The sequence below is a fragment of the Chaetomium tenue genome (assembly GCF_020726465.1).
Source record: "Chaetomium tenue strain MPI-SDFR-AT-0079 chromosome Unknown F5144scaffold_3, whole genome shotgun sequence".
Lineage (NCBI taxonomy): Eukaryota > Fungi > Ascomycota > Sordariomycetes > Sordariales > Chaetomiaceae > Chaetomium > Chaetomium tenue.
In genome coordinates, this window is record NW_027117331.1 from 1935839 (window position 1) to 1960568 (window position 24730).

General features: G+C 57.1%; 10 protein-coding genes across 10 annotated transcripts; 7 read left to right on the forward strand and 3 right to left on the reverse strand.

Moving 5' to 3' along the window:
• Positions 1-987: 987 nt before the first annotated feature.
• On the forward strand, positions 988-3527 carry F5144DRAFT_177234 (microtubule associated protein-domain-containing protein). The gene is made up of 3 exons (XM_066782685.1): positions 988-1195; positions 1259-1529; positions 1586-3527. Exons 1-3 carry the CDS (start codon positions 1085-1087, stop codon positions 3436-3438), a joined length of 2235 nt encoding a protein of 744 aa, XP_066644665.1. The 5' UTR covers positions 988-1084; the 3' UTR covers positions 3439-3527.
• Positions 3528-4197, forward strand: F5144DRAFT_177235 (uncharacterized protein). Its single transcript, XM_066782686.1, has one exon. It carries the CDS (start codon positions 3617-3619, stop codon positions 3995-3997), a length of 381 nt encoding a protein of 126 aa, XP_066644666.1. The 5' UTR covers positions 3528-3616; the 3' UTR covers positions 3998-4197.
• Positions 4198-4249: 52 nt separating this feature from the next.
• On the forward strand, positions 4250-7290 carry F5144DRAFT_529945 (increased rDNA silencing protein 4; the record flags this gene model as incomplete). The annotated part of the gene is made up of 1 exon (XM_066786909.1): positions 4250-7290. The coding sequence occupies exon 1, from the start codon at positions 4747-4749 to the stop codon at positions 7288-7290; it is 2544 nt and encodes an 847-aa protein (XP_066644667.1). The 5' UTR covers positions 4250-4746.
• Positions 7291-7970: 680 nt separating this feature from the next.
• F5144DRAFT_601134 (cytochrome P450) lies at positions 7971-9729 on the forward strand (the record flags this gene model as incomplete). The annotated part of the gene is made up of 3 exons (XM_066791127.1): positions 7971-8191; positions 8295-8777; positions 8844-9729. The coding sequence occupies 3 exons, from the start codon at positions 7971-7973 to the stop codon at positions 9727-9729; spliced, it is 1590 nt and encodes a 529-aa protein (XP_066644668.1).
• Positions 9730-10089: 360 nt separating this feature from the next.
• F5144DRAFT_529953 (uncharacterized protein) lies at positions 10090-11630 on the forward strand. Its single transcript, XM_066786910.1, has one exon. The coding sequence runs from the start codon at positions 10470-10472 to the stop codon at positions 11487-11489; it is 1020 nt and encodes a 339-aa protein (XP_066644669.1). The 5' UTR covers positions 10090-10469; the 3' UTR covers positions 11490-11630.
• A 271-nt stretch (positions 11631-11901) lies between these two features.
• F5144DRAFT_591563 (uncharacterized protein) lies at positions 11902-12594 on the reverse strand (the record flags this gene model as incomplete). Its single annotated transcript, XM_066790286.1, has 1 exon — positions 11902-12594. One exon carries the CDS (start codon positions 12592-12594, stop codon positions 11902-11904), a length of 693 nt encoding a protein of 230 aa, XP_066644670.1.
• A 225-nt stretch (positions 12595-12819) lies between these two features.
• F5144DRAFT_177257 (uncharacterized protein) lies at positions 12820-13801 on the reverse strand. Its single transcript, XM_066782687.1, has one exon. It carries the CDS (start codon positions 13636-13638, stop codon positions 12991-12993), a length of 648 nt encoding a protein of 215 aa, XP_066644671.1. The 5' UTR covers positions 13639-13801; the 3' UTR covers positions 12820-12990.
• Positions 13802-14966: 1165 nt separating this feature from the next.
• Positions 14967-15851, forward strand: F5144DRAFT_486156 (uncharacterized protein; the record flags this gene model as incomplete). Its single annotated transcript, XM_066785533.1, has 1 exon — positions 14967-15851. One exon carries the CDS (start codon positions 14967-14969, stop codon positions 15849-15851), a length of 885 nt encoding a protein of 294 aa, XP_066644672.1.
• An 812-nt stretch (positions 15852-16663) lies between these two features.
• Positions 16664-20739, forward strand: F5144DRAFT_177289 (uncharacterized protein). Its single transcript, XM_066782688.1, has 5 exons — positions 16664-16698; positions 16794-17626; positions 17708-18279; positions 18394-19032; positions 19099-20739. Exons 2-5 carry the CDS (start codon positions 16956-16958, stop codon positions 20604-20606), a joined length of 3390 nt encoding a protein of 1129 aa, XP_066644673.1. The 5' UTR covers positions 16664-16698; positions 16794-16955; the 3' UTR covers positions 20607-20739.
• A 2541-nt stretch (positions 20740-23280) lies between these two features.
• On the reverse strand, positions 23281-24687 carry F5144DRAFT_567327 (Abscisic acid G-protein coupled receptor-domain-containing protein). The gene has a single exon (XM_066788586.1). It carries the CDS (start codon positions 24656-24658, stop codon positions 23468-23470), a length of 1191 nt encoding a protein of 396 aa, XP_066644674.1. The 5' UTR covers positions 24659-24687; the 3' UTR covers positions 23281-23467.
• Between the last annotated feature and the right edge of the window lie 43 nt (positions 24688-24730).

Here is a 24730-nt window from a genome sequence, read left to right on the forward strand (position 1 = left end):
TGCTGCGATGAGCCGAAGATGGATACCTTCTGGGCCGAAGGATTGTTCGCGCAGAATTACTCGAAATATCGTGCCAATCAACAACCGCCATGGCCCAGCCATATCCTCTTTCCATCAGGAAGCGCGGGTTTCGTCTTACGGCCGCCGGTCAATGGTTGGGATTCGGCCTTCCTAGCCTGGCGTCGCATTGCAGGGTGGGCCGAATGGCTGAGCAGGGCAACAGGGCTGAGAGCGCGGAGGAGGGAAAATGGAATGTCTGAGCTTGTCGTCATCACCACGTGTGGGTCCAGGGATCGAAGCATTCCTACTCCACTGACTCGGATGATTGATTCAGCTATTCTAGCGGGTAAGGCCAGTGGAATTTCTGGAAATGATCGCTTCCTCCAATCGTGAGAATGGGATAACTCCATAGTCGGGCCTAGAGTTCAGGAACTGGTAGGGAAAGTAGCAAAAATGCGGGGTCGAGAACTGCGATCGCAGCAGATCTAAATTGTGGGTCCCGCCTGAAACCCCGCCGCCGGGAGCCAACCTCGCCCGTTTACAGCTAAATTAGCTGCAAGGAACCGGCCGTTGCCCTGGAGACAGCGAAGCAGGCGCGAACCAGGATTTGGTGCAACTTCCACGGGCTCAATCTGCGAAACACAAAGACCATCAGCATCCCGCACTCTGACAATTTCTTCGGGATTTACCACCCTCCTCTCGTTTTTTTTGCTGTCACGGGCCGAGCTGCCACAAACACAGAGCATCGCCGGTTGTTTTTTGATACGACTCGTCTTTTTTTTCTGACGACGCTTTGTTTGCTGCGACTTCGGCAATGTGCTGACACCCCCCCAGTTTCGCCGTGCGGAAAAGGGATTGAAAAACAACAAACTTTTAGCTGCAGAACCTAGCTGCACGTCATTCCAGTCCATGATACACCCCCACCACAACCAATTGTCGGAGTGACAACACATCACATCACACACAGTCACAAGTGCACGGTCAACCCCAAGGGTTAGCAGTGGAGCCCGAGTGCTCCTGAGCTGACTTGCGCCCAACCTACCTAACCCAGATATTGTTCTCGCCGACGGATCTGTGCCGCACCATGGATACCAGTTACTTGGCCCAGCAGGTCAATGAAATAGTTGGCCAGCTGCATGGCTTGTTCGACGAGATCGGAGTCCCCAGCCATGACCGCGATGCTCGGGAGGAGGAGGTAAGAATCCCGTCGCTCGGTTGATTCCTACTGGATCCTCATTACTGACGGAGTTGACTCCAGCTATTCGCCGCCCTTTCCGATGCTCTGCAAAACCAAATCCGACAGGTGACGGAGGAGAGAGAGGGGATGGTTGAGGAGGCAAAAAGGATGATTACGACGATTCGGCAAATGGAGGCCTCGCTCGATGACGGCAAGTCGCGCCGCGACTACCAGAGCGGCGACGACGGAAACCTGAAGGTCACCTACCCTCTCACGAGGTGCCTCCAGGTACTCAAGGAAAAGCACACTCAGGTCAGCCGCCTGCACCGGGAGCGCTACGAGCAAGTTAAAAGTGCGCCACTCCTTCTCAAACCAGAAAACCGATCAGCCGATACTAACAATTCACAGAGTTGGTCCAGGCCCTCGAGTCTTACTCCCTTCACCTCGAGCCTACCTTCGTCAAATTGGATCTACCCCCTACGGCACCGAACCAGTCCATCCCACCTAGCTTCGACCTGTCGCCGGCATATGTGGATAAGCTGGATGCCGAGTTTACGCGAGTGTATGAGGAGTACACTCGCCGCGTGGCAACAGTAAAAGCACTGGCCGAGAATATCATCCAGCTATGGGCTGAGTTGGGAACCCCGCAGGCGCAGACCGACGGCGCCATTGTCAAGTACTACCGCGACGCTCCCGAGCAGCTTGGTCTCCACGAAGACGACCTTAGCCGCCTGCGCTCCAAGAGAGACAAGCTTCTGGAAGAGAAGAAGAACCGCGAGAGGCGCCTGAAAGACCTGAAGTGCACCGTTGAAGCCCTTTGGGAGAAGCTGGGTATCGAGGAAAGGGAACGTAAGGCGTTTCTCAACAGCAACCGTGGCTGTGGTATTCGACAAATCAACGAGTTTGAAGACGAGCTAGCGAAGCTCAACGAGCTCAAGCGACAGAACCTACATTTATTTGTCGAAGACGCCCGCTTCAAGTTGCAGGAGCTTTGGGACGCGCTGTACCTCTCTGAGGACGAGATGCTCGAGTTTACCCCCGCCTTCTCCGACGTCTACAGCGATGCCCTTCTTGAAGCTCATGAGCGGGAGATATCCCGGCTAGAGCTGCTGCAAGAACAGCGCGCCCCGACGCTCGCTCTTGTCAACAGACACAAAAGCCTAGTACAGGAGCAAAACGAGCTGGCTTCCTCGAGCCAGGATGCCTCGCGCCTGATGATGCGCGGCCAGAAGGGAGAAAAGCGGGACCCTGGAAAACTGCTCCGGGAAGAGAAGATGAGAAAGCGAATCGCCAAGGAGCTTCCGAAGGTCGCCGTTGACCTGCGCAAGGCGCTGGAGCAGTGGGAAGACGAGTACGGCCGGCCATTCATGGTTCATGGAGAACGGTATCTTGATTCCCTAGGGGAGCCGGAATCAAGAGCAGTTCCAGGGCCAAGGTCCAAAACACCCGGCCCAGCTCCAACGCCTTCTAACAACACCAATGCCGGATTGAGCCGCGCTCGCAGCGTCGGCAGCGTCAGGGGAGCGCCAAAAAGCGTAACCAAAACACCAACGGCTGTGAACACGGCAAAGCCGGCGCAGCCATCACAAGGGGGGACCCTCCGAGGTATGCCTGGAACCGGCAGGGGTAGCCCGACCCGGCTCCCCGCGCGCATGCCGCTATCCAACCTCAAACACGGCGGTAACTCGCCGGAGCGACCACCGTCAAGGGCGGACGCCGGCGCTCCCCGTCACAATAATTTGGTGATTAGGGCGCCGCCGCCGAAGATGCGGGAACTTTTGCCGGCACCGGAACTGGAGACGCCGGTCAACCACTATCGGTCTGCGGGCCTGAGCTCTAGCATTGTCCGGCACGTCGAGCCTGAGGATGTCTACGACGACCGGTACTCGTTCCAGGAGAATAACAGGCCAGCGTCGCGGGATTATTTCTCTTCGCGGTCAACACAATCATCCTACCCCCAAGCGCCACCTCCTGTCCGGCAACTTTCTCATAACTCGAGCAGCAGCAGCTCCAACACCTCAACCGTTATCACCGGCTCTGAGAACTGGGAGACGTATGACGACACTTCAGAACCAGAAGAGGACCTTTCCGACGACTACTTCGCCAAGCTGCGCGCGGCGCGGGCTGGCATGGCGCGGCCACAAAGTCAACTGAAACGGCACCGGGGCATCCCGCCCGCCCAGACCGGACAAGCCACCGTGGACGACAATGGCAACCGGATCATATCCGGAAGCGAGTGGACCGACGAGGACGGGTACTGACAAGAGCCCCTCTTGCCAATTTAGTACATGTCTGAATGATGGGTATGAGTTACGGCGCAACGACGACATGTCTTGCTTTTTGAGCAGCCATATGCGTTGATATAGCCCGCACTTTTTTGTTGTTGTTGATGGGTTGGGGTCTCGGCGAGGCGTTGGTTGATTCGCGGCCTGTGTTTTCATGACATTCGATTCTTCAGCGTTGTCGACGGCCCTTTCGGGCTCCTTTTTCCTAATCGCGTTTTGTTTTCTTTTCTTGTCTGGCTGGCGCGGGCCGATAAAAACAGCCTCCTCTGGGGTCAGCTTCGTTTGTTTTCTTAGCGCACACATGTATGTATCTGGGCTGGACTGGGACCTGTGGGCGGAGAGGCTTCCTTCTTGCATGTCGGCGGGAGGGAGCCGGCTAGGGCTAGGGCTGGGGGTTGCGGTTGCGGTTGTGGTTGAGGAGGTTTGCAATGGTTGGCGTTTTACTATACCGGGTTTGATTTATCCTCTTGTTTATCAAGCCGAGTGCCCGAGGGCGAGCTCCTCTGTTGGAGAGCGCCGCCTGCGCACGCTGTAGATACCACTCCACACTTGATATCCTTTTGTATCTCTCTGTTTTTATATTTGCGCAGAAAAATTGAAACAATGATCGAGTAGCCCATGATAGTTCTTTTGTGAGATAACTATACCAAGTAGTTCTTACTCACTCCCTCGATCTCTGCCTTCGAACTGGCTGGCTTGGACTTGGTCCCTGGCGGGAGACCAGGATAGTCTATTTAGCTCGTACGGGCCAATGCCGCCTTACCAATCCCTGTAATTCAGCCTCAATTTGAAGACAGCTTGGAAGTCCCTGGATGTTGTTTGGTTCGATTGACCCCTGTAATTGTGGACTCATTACTGTGTACACAGCCAGCCAGTAACTAACTCCCTGCATGCTTGGTCAACCTCGATTCACCGCGAAGGTCGAGCGTGATTCCACTTTCAACCTCAAATCTCCATTGAAGATTCCCTCGCCCGACTTCGATTCCGAACTACCTGAAATGCTAAGCTAAATTAGCTTGTTTGTTTGCCCCAGGGACCACTTTGCGGACTCGCCCACTTCCCGCCGTGCATTGCGTCGCATTGCATTGCATCGCATCGAAACCGCAAACAAACAACCTCCCGAATACATTCCTACCTACCTACCGCCCACCTACCTGGTCCATCGAATTCCACCGACCCCCCGAACAAACCAACAACCGCCCTCGACCCAACCAACGACCACCAACCCGACCTCATTTATCCCCCAACCGATCAATCCCCCTCCCCACCGAAACCAAATTCCCTATGCAACCCCCATCATCACCAACCCGACCCACGCATTCCCACCCCAGCCGCAGCGCAACACCATCCAACCCTGCCCGCTCAACAACGCCAGCACCACCGCCGACGACCAACCCCGCCGTCTCGGCCGCCCTCCAGGGCGCAACCCTCGCGTTCAACAAACAGAAGAAGGCTGCTGTGGCGGCTGCGCAACAGCAGCAACAAAGGAATGGCGCTGGGGTTGGGCGTGGGCCGTCGCCGGTGAGGCACACCCCATCGCAGCAGCAGCAGAAGCAAAATCAACAGCAGAATGGGGGTGGTGTTGCGAGGTCCGGGATCACGGCGGCGGCGGCGGGAGGGAAAGTGGGAGCTGGGCCTGGGTCCGCGCCGCGGGGGGGCAACGGCGCGCTGCTGGCTGCGACCCAGGCGGCTAGGGGGCATGCTGCTGCTGGCAGTGGGAACAAAGGTGTGAACGAGAGCGGTTCGGCTGCCGCCGCAGTGGGGGCTGGGTCTGGGTTGGACGGGGGTCATGGGCATGGTGGTGGGCTGGTTGGGCAGAGGGTCTTGGACTTGCATGCAGCAGGCGGCGGTGGCAGCACGCTGCTTCCGCCTCCGGCTGGGAGGTCTGGCGCTGATGGCGGTGGTGGTGGCAGGCAGACTTCGCCCTCGCTCATTGCGGCTACGCTGGCGGCTAGTAGGTCGGTTTCGCCGGCCAGGGGCCCGATTCCGCAGTTGGATCTGAACGGGGGCGGGAGGGTCACGCAGAAGAGGGGGCAGAGTGTGGGTGCTGCGAGTGTTGCAGCTGGCGGGGCGGGGTTGAGGCATGAAGCGGAGGTTCTGGATACAGCGTCTATTCCGCCGACTACATCGCTAGTGTCGCTGTTTGAGGGCAAGAAGGGGGAGGACGATGTGGACCCTGTTAAGAAGAGGGCACCGTCGGTCAGGAGGAAGGACATGGATACGGAGGAACAGGCGCGGAAAGAGAGAGCATCACAAGAACCGCAGAAGGCGAAACCGAAACCTGCACCCAAGCCGAAGCCAAAACCAGAGGTGGCTACAGCTGTTGCTGTTCCGAAATCGTCTGATGAGGCACGTGGCGCTTCAGAGGGGAACAGTCGGCCCGGGGATACAGGAGGAAGCGAACATGGTGAGAGGGGCCGCGCGGAGGCAACACCATCCCAACGCCGTGCCAGGAGCCAACACAGCGAGCACAAACCGGCCAAAAAGCCGAAACCTGCACAGCATCGCCCCCCTACACCCCCGCCATCCCTTCCCACACGAAATCCCTCAAACCACGTCGTCTCACACCCGAAGAGGGTCGCCAAAGCACCACGCTTAGAACCCCCAACTCCACCGATAAAGACATCGACTATCGCTAAAATGGCGGAACCGATCGTTCAAGTCACACCCGTCGAGCCAGACATAGACCAGGTCGACGTATTTCATCACCAAGACCGGAACCCAAAACCGCGACAAGTATCACAGGGTTCAACTTCGTCCAACGACTCGTTTGTTTCAGCTTCTTCAGTGCCGTCAGGGGCCGTATCGCCGGTTAGGGAAGTGAACAACACCCCACGTCGCCCCGCGCCGCCCGCACGAAGCCCTTCGTCCCGATCAATTTCGACGCCTAACCCACCGAGACAACATGCGTCACACCCGTCAACGCCCAACCTCACACTCAGCTCTCTCACAAACGCCATGATGGCGAGCAACCTCGCCTCTGCCCGCCTCACCCCAACGACGCCTTCCCAACCCCCTCCTCTCCCGGCGCCCCGCCGGTCTGGCCGGAGCCCTTTGCAACCCCACCACACTGCCGACAGCATCCGCTCGCAGCTCACAGGTGGGAGTAAATCCCCGAACCATGCCGCCCATCAACAAAAGCAAAGAACGGGCATGCTCCAAACCCTACGAAGCCCGCACGCCTCGCTCTCCGACGACGAAGACGCCCGCCGACAGGACCACCACCGCCGGCGCAGCAAGGTCCTCGGCGGCGGCAACCGCAAGCATGCGCACCACGAGGGCTCGCGCCGCCGCTGGCGTGACGAGATCACGGCCCGCGAGCGCAAACGTTACGAGGCCGTGTGGGCGAGTAACAGGGGCCTGTTCCTACGGCCCGGGTGGGCTGCGCAATACCAGAATCCCACCACCACCACCACCCCCACCCCCACCGGCGGCGCGTCCCCCGCTCACAGAAACGGACCCGGTACGAGCGAGGAAACCCAGCACCAGACCCGCGACCAAGCCGTGGAAGCCAGCCGGGCCAGCCACGGCGCCGAGGCGGAGCTGGTGGTCAACGTGGTGGCGCGCGACATCTGGAGCCGCAGCCGGCTGCCGGCCGACGAGCTGGCCGAGGTGTGGGACCTGGTCGACCGCGGCGCCCGCGGCGCCCTCGCCCGCGACGAGTTCGTTGTCGGCCTGTGGCTCATCGACCAGCGCCTGCGCGGCCGCAAGATCCCCGCCCGCGTCAGTCAGAGTGTCTGGGATAGTGCGGCGGGCGGGTATCAGGGTGTGGTGGTGCCGTTGCCTGGTGGGGGTGGTGCGGGTGGGCGGAGGGGGAGGCGTGCGTAGTGGGTGGTGGGTGGTAAGGGCGGGGGATGGTTGACACTGGTCTTCTTGCTTGGGGGGGGGGGGGGGGGGGGTTGGCACGTATGACCGTATTACCCCTTATCTCATTTCGCCTGGCTTCTCCGCGGGTGTGCTTTCACCGATCGGTGAGAATGCCAAAGGTCATGCGATTATTCAGGGGCCCCGCTGCTGAGCTAAGTGCGGAAGGGGTCCGTCCTATGACGCAGGTGGACTTTCCGATTTTCTTTGTCTGTTTCTCAAACTTTTTCTCCTAGCGTACCTACTGATACCCCCTAGACTAGTACTGGTAATTCATAGATGAGGGTGGTCTCCTTTTTTTCAGGGGAAGGACCCTGTTTCTTCTCAGCTCTTAACATTGTTCTTGGCTTGGTTAGTATTGTTTGCGGCAAACAAACAATGGATGGCATCCTTCCCGTGTCCCGCCCCCTTGCTTCCCTTGCTTGCCATCCCGTGACGGCATCTCACTGCAAGCCACCAGTTACGAGCCGGACGCCTCCCTCATCTGCCGGACCGCCGAACCGCTATGAGCAAACAAAGATGAGGAAATTTTGTGGCATATACCATGGATTGCCTCGGGCTTCTGCCTCTTGCAACCGCACTCTAATTTTTGCGTTTCGTTGCATTTTGCTGCACGTTGCTGCATGTCGAGGAATTGAAGCATAATGGCAGTGCCTTTGCTGCATCTATCGACTCACCTCGGTATCCCACCGACGATCCTGGCCCTGAGCCTCGTGGTGCTGCTTCTGGTACTGTACCTGCTGCGATGGGCACTCTGTCCAACGCTCGACCCACGCGAGCCGCCGATGCTGTGGCCCAAGATCCCGCTCATCGGCCACAGCCTGTCCATCGTTTCCGAAGGCGGGGGCTACTACGGCCGACTCTAGTACGCATACCCCATACACCATACCCCCCCTAACACGGAAACCCCCTCCCCATCTACCAGCCCAGCCAGCCATAAACTAACCCCCCTCCCCTCCCCCCTCCAGCAAAACCACCCCCCACCCCGCCCTCACCCTCCCCACCCTCACCCAAAAACTCTACCTCCTCAACTCGACCGCCCTCATCGCCGCCGCCCTGCGCAGCCCGACGCTGTCCTTCGACCCCTTCATCGTGCTGTTCTCGCAGAACGCGCTGGCCGCCAGCGAGGCCGACGTCCAGCGCCTGCGCGACCCGGCCTACCTGCGCGCGGCCAAGAAGCCGTTTTATCCGTCCATGTCGGGGGAGTGGTTGAGGGGGATGGTGGGCGTGGCGTTGGGGGAGATTGCGGGGGGGTTGAATGAGTTGGGGGTGGGGGGTGGTGGTGATGGTGATGGTGGTGATGGTGTGGGTAGTGGTAGTGGTAGTGGCGGGGGGGTGTGTGAGGTTGGGCATGTGGGGGAGTGGTTGAGAGAGGGGATTTCGAAGGCGATTGTGAGGGCGTTGTATGGGAGTAGGAATCCGATCACATTGGGGAGGCTTTATGATATCTGGTGCGTGCGTTCCCCCCTCTGGCTCCCCGTGGGCGCGGCGGGCGGTTGTGACTGACGGCCTGACAGGGAGTTCGACCGGAAGATCACCGTTTTGACACTTGGTCTCGCGCCGCGGCTGCTAGCACGCAAAGCGGTTGCCGGTCGGGGCCGCATACAAGCAGCATTGTACGAATATTATCGGGAAGGACATGATCAGGGCCCGGATGTGTCCGCCTTTGTCAGGAACCGTGCCGCGGCCAAGCGTGAGATGGGGGTTTGCGCTGCGGATCTGGCCTCGGGCGAGACCGACATCCCCTGGACGGCTCTCACCAACACCATCCCCTCGCTAGCCTGGGTTTTTGTCAGCGTGTTTGCGCGCCCTGACTTTGCGGAACGGGTGCGCCAGGAGACAGCGGAAGCGACTACCATGGATGGAGACAAAGCCAGCGTTAATGTGGAGGAGCTCGGGAAGAAGCCTTTCATCAACGGCGTGGTCCATGAGGTGCAGCGGATGTACAACAAGCTCTGCGGCTATCGGGAAGTGCTGGAGGACACGGTGTTGCGGGATGCGGACGGGCGAGAGTACCTCCTAAAGAAGGGATCTAGCGCCCAATGGTTTCATGGGGTGCCGCATCTGAGCGAGGACGTCTGGGGGCCAGACGCGAGAGAGTTCAATCCTGAGAGATTTATCGACACGCCGGCCGAGGAAGAGAAGAAGCGGCGTGGGGCATATATCCCCTTCGGCGGGGGTAAGCATCTCTGTCCTGGTCGACGTTTTGCTGTGACGGAAATCATCGGCATGGTTGGTGCCATTGCCCTGATGTTCGATGTCGAGGGCGTCAGCGTGCCACCGGCCAAGGCAGGTTTTGCTGGATGCGCTATGGCCCATCCGGATTGGAAGGGAAATCCCCCGCGAGTGAGGTTTAGTCGAAGAAAAGATTGGGAAAAGGTTCAGTTGGAGTTTATCGTTTGAGATATGAGGTTGATAACGATGTGTTGGATTTCACTGTAATTATTGAAACAATCCAAACTCGCTGTATTTAACTACCTTTCTAATGCTTTCCTAATCCAGCATAATTATGTATGCTAATTATTCGATGGCGCCGCAAATGTTGATCCAACCCGAATCCAAACTAAGATTTTGTCTCGTGGAAACTCCAAGGAAGCTCCGAAGCTGCAGGTCGCAACGCAAGAGCCAACGCGGGGCCCCACAGTCCTGACTGCCGTCCCCTGCCGCCCCGCGGACCGAGGTACAACAAGCGGAGCCGAGCTCTTGGCATCTCAAACTGCGGGCCCCGGGACAGGAATTCGGGGTTTCTCACCACGAGGGAATCATGCACTGAACGCTAGTGCATTGGAGCCCCCTTTTTATTCAAGTTGTGCCCGGATGTTGAATTCCAGAACTCCAATTGCAGGAGGTAGCAGAACAGCAGGTCAACTACAGATTACAGCGAACATTGCCTTGTTTCTACTATTTTGTAGAGCAACGCCCAAGACAGCTTTTCAGCCGTTAACCAAGTAAACTAACCCCCCGCTCCTGCTGTTGCGATTCCACCAATCCCGGAGAGCCAGCAACCGAGCGCCATCACCGAGGCTCCTTCCTGCCTTACCTCTTCTCATCATCCTCGACTCGACCGACATCTGCTGGGAACACCTCCCACGAATCTTCTCCGTCAGTCAATTCCAAATCAACCACAAACTACACCCACCGCAATGGCCGACGCAGCCCCCGAAGTCGATGTGCCCCCCCCGGCCCCCATCGCCGACCTGCCCTCAGGCGACCCGATCCCGTCCTCTACACCCCCTTCCAAACCCCCAAAGCGCCAGCCCCTCCCCCTCGGCGCGCTGCTGGCCGCCCTACCCTCCAACCTCGACTCCTTCCTCGTCCGCCTCGAGAAATGCCTCTCCACGCCCTCCGGCATCGACACGGTGATGCTCTTCCTCTGCTACGCCTCCAAACTCAGCGGCTCAGTCCTCTCCTCGCTCTCGCAATCCGCGCTCCGGCGCTCCGCGCGCGAGTGGATCGCCCTAGTCGCGGCCCTCCCGCGCGGCACCACCGTGGTCTTCTCGTCGCCCGCCGCGGCCGCCGCAGCCGGGGGCGGCAAGACGGCGCTCCCCACCTCCGCCGCGCTCGCCCTCCTCCTCTCCAAGCGCCTCACCTCGCTCTCCTCCCTCCTCAGCGAGGCCCGCATGATCATGCGCCTGTGGTCGCTGCTCGGCATGTACTTCTGGGCGCGCCGCCTGCTCCGCCACACCTTCTCCTCCAGCACCACCCCCACAAACACCACCACCACCACCGACAAACCCCCCATCCCCACCCCCAGCAAACTCGCCACCCTCCTCGAATACCTGCGCCTCGCCCTCTGCATAACCTTCCAATCCCTCGAAAACGGCGCCTACCTCTCCTCACGCGGAATCATGTCCTGGACGCCAGCGGAGCAGGGGCGGGCATTCAAGTGGAGCGCGCGGTTCTGGGCGGCCTACGTGGGGATCGAGATCGGGCGGCTGGCGGCGGAGCGGTTCGGGCCGTCATCGGGGGCGGGGGCGTTCAAGGCCAAGACGAAGCAGGAGAAGAGCGAGTGGACTAAGAAGACGGTGCGGCAGCTGGCGTGGGCGCCGTTGACGCTGCACTGGGGGAGTGATAAGGGGTTGGTGAGCGATACGACGGTGGGGGTGCTGGCGTGTATTCCGGGGGTTATTCAGATGCGGGATTTGTGGGCTTCTACGGCTTGATGGGTGGTGGGGGATGGAGAGCGCATGGTGGAAGCGGCGCGCTGCTGCTGAGCTGGACGGGTATCGTTAGGGTAGGAAGTTGTCTTGGAAGGTGTAGCAGGCCTTCACTTTTAGGTATCCCCACGTTGTCAAGGTTTCGTTACTTGTAAATATCCATCTTATTTGTTTTAACTGCAAAGAAACCCCCTGAAATCGAATGCATGTGGTATCACTGTGATTACAACCCCCCGTCTTCTAGATCCTGTCCTTGAATCGACCACTTCGCTCCAATGTCACCCGGATCCCAGACCTTCTAACCCTCGCGTCATCATGCAATATCCAGCCCCCTACCCAACCCAGCCGTGCAGTACCATGTCGCGTAAATCGCTCACATTAACCTCCCCAGCAACGCAAACTCTCTCTCGTGCAGCGCCTACCGCCAGAGCAGCAAGCCCACGCCCAATCCAATAGCCATCGCCTGCACCCAGCAAGCTGTAGCTTGTCTTGAGCCGCTTCCCGCGTTGTCGAACGGGTTGTCGAACGGGGTGCCGCCGCCTGACGAACCCCCGGAGTCCTCCGCAGGAGGCTCCGGCGTGCTTGTTGAACTTGAAGAAGGCGAACTTGTCGGGGGTGATGACTGGATGAATGTTTGAGGCGTCGTAGTGGTGGGAGAGGCCCTGGAGGTTGATGTCGATGTCTCGGGTTCTTCTGTCTCCGTCACCGCCGTGGTGGTGGTTGACGAAGGCTGAACTGGAGTAAATGTGAGCGGCGGAGGACTTGAGCTACGCCGTGTAGTGAAGGTGGTAGGTGCAGCCGTTGGACTTGACACTGGGTTCTCAGGAGAGGATGTACCTGGACAAAGCAGCTCCACCAGATTGCCCAACAGCGCCTGCCCCAATACCGAAGCCTCCGACACCTCTGTCCTGTCGCAAGCAGACGCGAGATTCGCCTCTACCCTTTCCAGACCCCTCACACATGAGGCCGAGCACGCATTGCCCGCCACGAAGTCGCTGATCGCACAGCCGGGAATTTCGGCGTTATAAGCTAGAATGCAGCCGAGAGAGATCGTTGTAGCGGTGATGGGCTGGAACTTGGAGAGAGGAATGGCCGAGACCGTCGAGGCCATCAAAAGACAAAGCCAGACCCATTTTGAGAAGAACCGCCTGACGTGAGTTTCCATCGCGAACTGACGTCACGCCTTCTGGGCTGGTGTTGACGAGGAGAAGCGGCGAATAACGGGAGAAGTTGGAGGTCCCCAACCGTTGACCCTGAACGGCCCTTCCGAGTGACACGGCCGGTCGGTTAACGGTTATCTCCCCTTTCCTGGCGTCCACGTCAATGGGCTCTGGGACGGCGTGGCAAAGCTAGCAGCCAGGGCGCCCTGGTTGCGCAAGTGGAGCAATTTCCTGGCCGTGCGACTTCCCGAAACGCGATATGTGTCAGAGAGCTGTGATCGCGGGAGATCCGATCAGTCGGGTAACCGTGCTAGCCTTCCACGCGAGTGACAGTGTTGTCAATGCGGCTAAAGATGGCTAGACGTGGTCTCGGATGCTCGCTCAGATGACTTCCGGTGATCGAGATTTAGTGCGTGCCGATGGTTTCGGTCATGCCGGTGACGAGTTTGTCGCAGAGCACCAAGGGGAACGGCTGGCAAGGAATGGAATGACAGGCCAGCTGGTATATATCGCCTCGGTCGCGCAAAGGAGCGAGGCAACCGGCCGCAGGCAGAAGGTTGATCGGTGGCAAAATTTCGGGTGCGACGTGATGGTGGTGGTCGAACGTAGAGCGGCCAATTGCGCTCGCAAACAGCGAGGTACAAACAGAGAATGGAAGAAGCACAGCTTCGGTGGTTGAGTTTCTCGGAAACACGATGAGAAGTTGCAAACGGAAGAAGGGAAAAGTGGGAGGTCGAGGTGCCCCAGGCAACAAACGAGGAAAGAGCCCAGGAAGGAGCGACTCGGCTCGATATATCGAGGAGGGTCACAACGGCCTTCAACGAGAGTTCCGAGGAGGAAGGAGCTAAGTTAAGAGCTGCAAGGCACGGATTCTGAACCAGTCGTTGCGACACTTGCCGAACATCTACTCGAGCACTCGAGTCCCTTCTCCTCGAGCTCGGCCAGGGGGAATGCCCTTGCACTCCCTCTAAGCCAGTCAAAACTGACGATTCCATTCTAGGGTCTCATCACACGTGTGTGCCCTGCATTCGCCTCGTTTCAATGTCGCCAGCCGGCGCACGAAACAGGTGGTGAGCTGGCGGCATCGTTTGCTCGCTCTGTCCTGGGGGTTTGACGGGAAAGCCAACGGGGTTGGACAGGAGACATCGGCGGTTCGAAACGAAACAGGGCTCGCGTTTGAAAAGAGCCCCAAGTGAACCCCTGGCGCACAAATGATTGGTTTGTCGGCGGGTCCACAGCGGGATCCCACCTCTCAAGCTCACAGACCCACAAAACAGCGCCTTTCCCAGCCCAAGTCAACAAACCCTTCTGGACTCAACACCAAGGAAACATCGTGGCATCAACTTTTTTACCGACTACCTAACGAAACTCAGAATGCAAAGGGCCGGATCAGTAAAACTAAGGGGCGGTATCTCGGTACTATGCAGTATCTGACCCACCAAGATTGAAAACGTAACTCCTTTCACAGCCTCCCCTTGGTTGCCGGGCCGAACACCACCTAACCTTTTGCACCGGTTCCTATTGTTTACATCGGTTTAAGAGCATAGAATGTATCGTCTTTATCAATTCCCCGTGTAGATGGAATATCTATCAAGCTTTTCATATCTACTACTCCGTCTTCAGGGTGACCAGGCGCAGGATGAATCATAATGAATCATGATGAAATTCGTCTGGCAGACCCCCTGAAATGCGGGGCCGGGGTCTGATAAATACCCAATGGCCTCGGCCTCATGTCAACCTCTCAACTCACCCCACCACGGGTGTACCACTCCCCATCTGGTTGTACCCAAATTTCACCATGACCATGGAACCATTCAACCTCGACATCATCGGCCAGCCACCCCACCTGCACATCTACACACAGCTCTGCCTCTGCTATTCCCTCGCCGACAACTCAAGCGCAGATGCAACCCGCCAATCCGCAGTCGACGCCCTCGCTCAAGGCCTGAAAACCCTAGCACGGCGCATCCCGTGGCTCGCAGGACAAGTCATCCACGAGCCTTCAACCGAGCCGGGAAACTCTGGCGTTTACAAGATCGCTTCCTGGCGCGATGCTCCGCCCCTGCTCGTCCGTGATCTTCGGGGGAACCCATCCGCGCCCACGATGCAGGAGCTGCGGAAACGGAACTTCCCCATGGAACTACTCGACGAGGGAATCATAGCCCCCTATATGACCATCCCCGGTGGGACGGCGGGGGCGAATCTGGATGACCCAACGGCCGTGTTTGCAGTGCAGCTGATTCATATTGAGGGAGGGATATTGGTCACGTTTGTAGGACAACATCAAGTTATGGACTTGGTGGGGCAGGTGCAGGCCATGAAGATGCTGGATAGGGTGTGTCGAGGGGAGGAGATACCGGAGGCGGAGGTGGAGCTTGCGAATAGGGAGCGGGATGGGGTAATTCCCGAATTAGGGGACGACGAGGAGGAGTCGAGGGAGCGGCTTGGGAGGCAGACGGTGAAGATGCCACCTGCGGTCGACATGAATGCGACTCAGCATGGTGAAGAGGTGGAACAAGTGCCCGTATCGCCAGCGGTTTGGGCGAGCTTTTCGTTTTCGGGGCAATCTCTTGCTGCGCTCAAGGCAGCGGCTCTGGAAACGGCCACCAGCAACAAAATCTCCACCGACGACACGCTCACCGCGTTCGTTTTCCAGTCTATCACCCGTGCTCGATACCACCGCCTTCGGAATGACCCAAGCGCCACGTGCACGCTGGGCCGCGCTGTCGACGCCCGCCGGTACCTCAAAGTCCCTGCGACCTACCCCGGCCTCCTGAACAACATGGTCTACCACTCTCACTCCCTCCAAGAAACCATCTCAACACCCCTGGGCGTACTCGCGTCGGAGCTTCGGCACGAGGTGGACCCCGCCACATCTCGGATCGGACTGTACACGCGCGCACTAGCCGCGCTTCTCCATCGAACCCCCGCCAAGGGGAGCATCTCTATGGGAGCGGACACCAATCCCTCCCGTGACATCATGATTAGTTCTTGGGCTGGTGCCGGTGGAGATTGCTATGAGATGGATTTCGGGATGGGGTTGGGGGTTCCTGCTGCGGTGAGGAGGCCAGTGTTCGTTCCCGTCGAGGGACTGGGGTATTTATTGCCGAAGCATCCGAGCGGGGAGATTGGGTTGGTGATTTGTTTAAGGGAGGAGGATATGGAGCTGTTGAAGGGGGATGAAGAGTGGAGGAGGTGGACGGGTTAAGTTGGGTGATAGCCAAAACGATCAATGCGTGATGCTCCAACAAATCCGTTGTCATGAGGTTGGGAGGGCCGGGGATCTCGTACGCAGCGTGCTGCCTGTCGTTATGGACATTTGGTCAAGCCAGCACATTGAGGAAGACGGCACTCGTTGGATGTTCATGCATCGTCATCTTCCCGAGGACGTGTGCATAAGCATCACGGATGTTCATCGCGCTCATCGGGGAGGGACGCAGTGGCCCGTTGCCGGTTGGGCCGGAGCATTGCGGAACGAGAAGAGGGGCGGAAGCTCAGCTTTGGCCCTGGGACGCGTCAAGTGGCACCAATGCTTTTGCTGCCCAAGGCAGATGCAGTTTCTAAGCCACGCTGCCTGCACAGCTATCACGCGAGAGAGTGACGAGTGATAGCCTTGAACCGCAAACGGGGCAAAATGGTTTCGGGGCGCAGCCCAACTTCAATGTTCATTACCCCTCTCTTAATACCAGGCCCAGGTCACGTACATGTAGAGGAGGTATTTCATCGAAACTTGGCCCCACAACAGTCAACACTCTTCCACCTCTCCAATAATACAACAACCCTAGGTTTTGTTGAGGTTGAAACCACCCATCTCACCGAGTGATCACACGACTCGGCCTCCGTACCTTAAGGTACCACCTTTGGTATCTGTCTAAGAATTCAACTCTCGCAAAATTCTTAATTTCTTCGCAATGGACCCATCTCGCCCACCTCTGCCTCCGAGTCAACTCAACGAATATTTTATCCCTCGCGATGGTATCGATATGGAGGTTATCACGGCTGAAATTTGCCGCTATCTGGGGAATGATGCTATGGTGCGTCCAGGCACTTACCAGGTTAGTCCTCCAGTGGTGAAGTGAATTGCTTGCGTTTCGATGAGTCTGAAAGAGTCGAATTTTAATACGTGACCTAATACTTTCTGTACTTATAGTCATTGGATGGGAGAGTAAATCCAGGCTATTATGTTCAAGCACATCGAAATCTTACATCTGTGAGTGCACTATACCATGTCTGACGTTTTGATATAATCGTGTATACTCAGGTAACGCCATGGCTTTGCGGACTGTCCTAATACTAAAGCGGTGCACAGGCGATGATCCAAGCTCTCAAAGCGGATACCATGGCATGGCGACAGGAGCATCGAGCTTTCAAAAACTCTCAAGGGGCGTTGGGTCGAGAAGAGTTGCCAGGGCAGCACCGTCCCCAGTTGAACGAGCGTGGGACACATACTTCACCGGCAAACCCCAATCCGCCAAGAACTGCATATTCCCCTATCGGTGGTAGTATTGAACCCTCGCCTGCTCCACAAACATCGCCTGCTCCACAAACATCGCATGCTAGCCACAGGGTATCAGAATTACCGCGAAGAGCTGCAACCGACTCTGGATACGCATCCCTCCCCCAAGAGTCGGCCAAGACGGTTGCGTCTTCTTTTCCACCGATCAACAAGACTGATGGTGATCAACATGAAAGCAGTGCCATTGGCATCGGTGACTTGCCGGATCATGTTTCCGTTGCGGACGACGCAGCTACGATATACTCGGCAGCTCAGGATCTCGACGAGCGGCAAGTGAATTTGTATAAATCTGAACTTGCCGATTGCTTGTGCAAGCAGGTGAAATTGCTGGGCTTGAACGTCGAGGCTGAGGAGAACATTGTTGATGTCCTGCCGAACCTACTCAAGAACTTCGCCCTTAGATTGGGCCAGCATGCCTCGTCTCGGTCGGAAAACGAAGTCATGTACTTTATTCATAAGTACAGGGGGTTAGTGTTATGCTTTGATAATCCAGCGGAATTTATTGAAAGACACAAGCTGACAGTGGATACAATTACCTACCTACCTAGTGACATCACACGGCGCTTTCGAGAAGCACTTGTCGAAACAGAGAGGACTGTCGGAGAAGGATCAGCCAACCGTGATGCTGATGGCCCAGGAACGTCAGTGGACCTGAGTTGGGAGGACACGTTTCATGACGTGGAGCCGTTGACCATCCCCGACAAACAGAGGTATCGCGAGATTGCCTTCCAGTCCCCGGCATTCAAATGGTTAGTCGCATCCTTGGGGAAGACCTCCAATCTTCGCCCAACCGCCCCAGACGATGCCATTACCAGAGTGCGAGACAAAGTCATGGACGCTTTCCCCAGAGCCCACTCCGTCAGCAGTCGATGCCCCTCAACTGTATACACCATGAAGTTCAACTGTCTTTGGGATATCCACCGTTTCCTCCACCATGAGTACCCGGACCTCCGGGGCGGACGAGCGAGGCTCGGTGAGGTCATTACTATAACGGGATCTCCTGTCGATGCGCAGGCCCTTTCTTGCTCTGGTTATTTGGAACAGACCTGGCCATTCACAGGTTTGCATGTGCTTGGGTTGTTGCAGGAGGCCGTTGACAGGGACGGTCGGCCAGTGTTTCGTAAGTTGCCTTCCCACATTGGCACATCACATGCCTGCTGCCTCGAGTAAGGTACCAAGGTACCTGGTACCTACCGTACCTTAGGTTTAACGGCACTAATGATTCGGCATGAAGGAGAGCTCCCTGACCGAACACGAGTAACAACCAGGGTTCTGAAAGACAACAGAAGCCTCTCCGTAGACGTGCAAGGCACCGTCGATGTCATCGCAGAGATAGGAGAGCAGATAGCCTGGATCACCACAGCCCTCAGCCCCGGGCCGACGAGCGGCGCGCCGGAAGCACTAAGGTATTGCTATCCTACTATCACTGAGATTATTGGAGATGAGAATACCAAGGTTGCTTATCTCGACTATTCTACCATACACCAACAGGACTCACATGGTGTCAACCCAAACGGTACCTGTTGGCGAAGCATGTTCAGGAATCCTGTCGTCGTGACGGGCTACCCCATACTACGAAGGCCGAATGATGGGACCGGACTGGAAATCCCCCTCAATATGATGGTTGGGCTGGTTCAGAGCGACCGTCTCAACCACTTTCTCGGAAAATCTTACATCAAGGGCTTCTCGTCCATGCTCGTCGCCGTCTATCATGTTGGCGGCACCTACATCTGGCATCATCACAACAATTCTCACGGGGATAGGGTGTCTTACCTTGATGCTGGCCCTACAGCCATTGGCTGTGCCTCGCCGCATGAGCTGGCGACGGCACGACATATCGTCGGTTGGTGTACACAGGCCGATAGCCAGGCCGGTAAGTCCCTATCCCTGATAGTTCATTGGCAGATACGGAGGCAACTGACCTTGAATTGATTGATAGGCTCGCCTCTTCTAAATTATAATATAAGAGGCTCGGGGTTGCCGCACGCAGGGCACGAATTTGCCCTCGAGAAAGTCTCCTTGTCATGCGGTCAGATTATCACCGGAGGGTGTACGTTTGGGATTGGCAGAAAGGACATTCCCATCCATATCTCCAAAGTCGGCTATATTGACAAACTGCGATGGATCTCACAAAAATATGTTGTATTTTGGGACGTGGACGACAAGCGCGGTTGGATGGTCAACGGAAGCAATGCACTGCTCCATCTCCTGCGCGGCTCGCTCAAGCACTCTCGTACTGACAAGTTCTGCTCCCAGTTCCTCTTCGACTTCTCGAAACTCAAGGAAGGCTCGGCCATTGACATCCTTGTTGACCAGGGGAACCGCCGCCTACCTGTCTACCCAGCCAAGGAAGAGACCTACACCGAGACCACAACCTCGTCCTTGGGCACAGTCGAGACTGTAACCAAAACCAAAACCACAGTTACCACGTTGGGAGACAGGGTAGAGGAACTCTACGAGTACCTGGAAAAGATGATCGACCATAAATCCCAGGTCGAGAACCCGAAAGGCTGCAACGCAAAGGTCCGCCTTCGCCGACATCTGGAAGGCTGGGATTTCAGGGACTTGACGGCTAGTCGCGATCCCTTCCACCTTCGGGTGGCCACGCTTCCAACAAGCGCCTTCAGCTGGGTCGAGCTGACGAGGGCGGCACAAACAATAGCAATCTTTGGAAAGCGGTTCGGAGAGCTGCTGACCCCATCGGCCGGGTCTACGAAAGCTGCGTGCCCGAGCTGGCGTTCCGTCCCTACGGGAAAGCACTACCTATGCGCCAGTCTGGCCGACATACAAAGCATCATCGACGACGCCGGTGGGGATATAGCAGGAAACCCGGTCCTCGTCGGTCCGAAACTTGCTTGGGTGAATCCCTCCAGGGCCTGCCCCTTCGCGGAATGCGTGTGCGAAAGGCGCCATGGAACCAACCTATCACCACTGGCAACCCATGTCGATCCCGTCCAGCAGCTCATCCCCACAGGTCTGCCCCGTCGCTTGCAGCAAGCAATGTCGAAAGGCCCTCTGGAGTTGCAGAACTGCGGCGGTGGCGCCGTTATATTCGGCCAAGCCTTTGGATTCCCATGGAGATGGCCAGAAATTAGCGAGGCCGAAGCCGAGACCAAGAGCGGTGACGGTCGCTCAACACCTTCCTTGGGACAACCAATCGAAGGCTCCTCCGACATACCGTTGACGGACACCAATACCTCGGGAACGGCCAACAGTGATAACTCTTCCAGATCACGAACGGGTGCCAGTGGTTCCTCCAACCCATTGACGCTGGTCACACCGGCGTCCTCTCGGTCCGAGTCAACGCAGATACCGCCGCCACACCCGCACGCTCCATCTCCGCCACCAGTGCCGTCGGGCACGCCGTTAGTCAGTAAACCTTGGGCTGCGCCGACATGGTCGGGTATAAAACATAGGAGCAAAAAGGTTATTCATGCAAATAGATGAGGCAGAGGTTGGCGAGGAGCCCGAGGGCAAGAGTCGTATGCGGCACCTAGTTTTCCGAAGGCCTTAAACAGGCATCATGATGCTTTAATCGAGCATCTGGGGGCACCGGGACGGCATCTAAAGCTCTCGATCCAGCATGTTGTCAAAAGCCTCCTTGATCTTCTGTCTCGGTGACCAGCCGTAGGGTTGGGCAATCGAATCCCCAGTCATACGCTTTGCTATGAGAATGGGTTAGATAGAGGTGTGAAAACAGGCAGAGTCGTTTATGAAAGTGGGCTCTGGTACCCTGGAGGTAGGCAGCAAAAATACATACAACACCAAGGATTCCCCAGTCGTCACCGACCTGAGTACTAGTTTGGCCCTTGTCAGTTTAACTAGGGGAGAGCGGACGGGATCCCGTGTTCTCTGGCAGGTATGGTCGTATGTGACAGTTAGGCCTCGAAAGCGAGTTTATGAGGAAGGAATGGGCCTTCCTGAGAGTGAAGTTGTGTTCTAGGAGAGAGCCAACACGACCCTAGCTTCGCTTGTAGAGAGGACCGTACATGAGAGTCTAGTGGGACAACGTGGTGTGGTCTATGGATCGAACTATGTCAGTGATTCTAGAAAGAAAACCCAGGAGCTCCCTATGGGAGATGCCTTCTACTGTAGCTAAAGTGTCGACATATTTGCTTCTGCAAATCAAAAAAGAGGGTCAATGACAGGAGATAGCGCAACAGGAAGTTGGATATGAATCTTGAACTCCCTGAACCTCATCTGTAATTTTAAATGCGAGTGAGTGTACATGACATGCAGAATGAACTCAGCGAGAAAATAGCCGGCGGTGTCTGGTTTTCAGCCTCAGCATAAAGGACTATAACATACCTAACGTGGTTGATCACCGAGCGGTCCATATCACCGAGCGGTCCACTTTCCCTCCGCATCGCAACCTCTTCAGGCAATTAATCCACCACAATACAAGAAAATCAGTTGCACTCAATGCTACTCTCCTCAGCTGACGTCGCCTCATCTTCCTGGCAGGTTCGTACGTTGTGCCCAGTCTTGCCGCATCTTCCGCAGCGCCGCAAAGTCGATAGCCCAGTCTCCGACGTACCCCCTTCCGCCAACCTCCTACCCTATTGCCGTCTACCAGTTTCCTTCTCCGCGATCAAAACCTGTCCTTCCTCTATAGTAAGTGCCCCTCCAGCTCGGAGACGTGTACGCTTAGCCCTCCGGCGCTTTGAAAGGGCCTCGTTCGCCTTCTCAAGAGTTCGGACTCGGTCTTGAAGAAGGGTCATTTCGTGGACAATTAGCTCTGTACCCTTCGCCAGTTGCTTTACAGCAGAAAACATGCTAGTTGGAGAGCTTCCTTGATGATTGGCAATCCGGGTCCGTACATGTTCAGACTGTAAAATAGCCTCGCCAGGTTTATGCGGTGTCTGAGAGACCCATAGGTTGGCCTCTGGGAGGGGGGGGTCCAGTCGGTGTTGGTCTTCGTAGCTTGACGTCAAGCTTCGACAAAACGGCCTGGGGGTTATCCGGCACTAGGCCAGCGCCTCGGAAGCCAGCCCTGATATTTTCAGCTTTCATTGTAGCGAGGTGAGCGGCTTTGAACGCGATGAAGAACTCGGTCTTGGTGATGTGATTGATGTGCGCCTTGATGAAGGCCTCGAGTTCGCGGCCGTACATCCGCTTCAACACGCTAAAACAACCGACATCTAGAGGCTGGGTGATGTGCGAGGAGTGAGCAGGGAGGCAGAGGGTAATAATATTTTGCTCCTTGCAGAACTCCTCAAACTGGGCTGATAGGTGGCTCTCGTGACCATCTAGGACTATCATCCGATACACCCCCTGCCGCTGGGTCTCCGTGTGCTTATGGAAGTGCTTGATCCATTCCAAGCCCGTATCATTGTCTGTCCAGCCGTTGGGGGAGGTCTTGATAACCCAGGAGGGGGGAAGATCGCACTCGGTGTACCAGGAGGCGAGGTGGTTGACGCCCTGTACAATCAAGAATGGTGGCAGCACAAAGCCGTCGCTGCTCACGCACTCAATCGCTGTTGCCCATTCCCGGTTGCCAGGCTGAAGTTGCTTGCCTCGACCGCGTCGATCGGAACGCGTAACAATCATGTTGCTACAGATAATGCCCATCATAAAGTCTATCTCGTCGAAGTTGTAAAAATCGGCGTCTTGGATGCTGTACTTCGCGCGCATGTTGGCCACCAACCGGAACCAGTCCCCAATAATCTTTGGATCTTCGCAGAGGGCTCTCTGGAAGTCGTACGTACGCGAAAAGCGCGTCTTGAGCTCCGGGCGGCGCCGTATGAACCGGTATGCCCACTGCTTGCCAGTTGGTCGCGCGTGACGCGTCGCGAGGAGGAGATCGGCCATATCTTTCACCCCATCAATCCGAGGCGGGAACCCTCGCGAATCTAGATCGAGGATATATCGTACAAGGGTCTCTTCTTCAGCCAAGGTCAGATTGTGCTGTACGTCGCGTTTTCTCAGGCTTTGCGACGCGGCCCTTCATCCGGGCGATGAGGGTCGACTTCGGCACATTATACGTCTGCGCAGCACGTCGGATCGACATTTTTTTGCGCATACGAATTGCTTCGATGGCAAGGATGATTCTGGCTTCTTGCATTTGCATAGACATGGTTTTTGTTGTAGTGTGGTGGAGTTTGAAGGTGGAAGGTCGCGACACGGATGGAAAGTGGACCGCTCGGTGATATGGACCGCTCGGTGATCAACCACGTTACATAAGATTCCTACTCCTTTATTCTACACATGGCACATAATAAACACGACCGCGCTAAATGAATACAAGAAAATATGTACACGCTCCAGCAACAATACACACACGATAAATGACGACTCGTACAATCAAATCAAGATCGTTTTTGCCCCATCTCCTCGCCCGCGAACTCATCCCACTCCTCTCCAAACCCACTATTAACCTTCCTTCCCACCCATATCCCCGCCGCCGTCCCTATGCTGGCAAGCAAGAACCACCCCTCAAACCAACGATCCACGAACCCCGGCTCCAGCGCGCTCTCGAGCGCGTCGCCGACGGTCCGGCTCACGTCGCGGGGCAGGTTGCTCCTCATCAGCAGCGCCGCGCTGATGACGTACGTCGCCGTGACCTGGCCGACCAGCAGCGCGAGGTTGGCTTGCGCCTGGTGGAACAGGCCCGGCGCCCACTTGGCAAAGATGCGGAAGGTCTGCAGGACCGAGTTCGCGCTCGCCGCGAGGATGACGCCGGAGAGCAGGAACGAGATCTGCCGCGCCCAGGCGATCTGGTCGAGCTTGGGGTCCCAGTGCTTCGCGAGCACGCCGAGGAAGCGGTTGATGGGGTCCGAGGAAGAGAAGGAGGCGGACGGGTAGTATATGCGTCGGAGGGAGGTGAGGGTCGTGGCAAGGACGCGGTAGACGCAGTAGCCGGCGAAGACGTACTGCGGAACGGCCAATAGGCGACCGAGCGCGGTGCCATCCCGGGCGTGCGCGGCTTGCCTCGATCTGAGTGTGGAAAGCGAGCTAGCGAGGTTCGACTCCATTGTTTCGAGGCCGGATATCTCGACCTGGAGGGCTTTGATCTCGGCGGCCTCACCACTGCCGGTCATTGTCTTGAGAGACCCAAGCATCTTGCCCATCAGCCCGACCCCGGATCCCGCCGAGGCCCCGTGAGCCGTCCCGCCCCCTGTCCCATCCGCCACGGCCTGTGCTTTCCTCTGCAACGACCTCAACCGATGGCGTTTCGTCAACAGCAGCTCGCTCGTCGCGTCCAGTCCGGCCTGCTTCCGCGCAATATCGGCATCCGTAATCGGCCGTTTCCGATACGTCCGGTCGTCCACAAAGATATGCCACGGGCTCGACACGCTCGCGAACCCAGACAGCAACGCCATCAGCGATATCCCAATAACCCCAATCCTCTCCAAGCACGCCCTGGACAGCCCCCCCTCCCCACTCCCCCCAAACCCCTTCACACCAAACCCACCATCACCCCTCTCCCCAATCTCCGCCCTCCCAATCGTCATCGCCGTACTATCAAACCCCCTCCCCGGCCCCTCCGCACTCGCCATCCCCGCCAGCCGCCACAACTCCTCATCCACCCCCCCAGCCCACCCCATCCCCAACCCCGTCACCATCCTCCC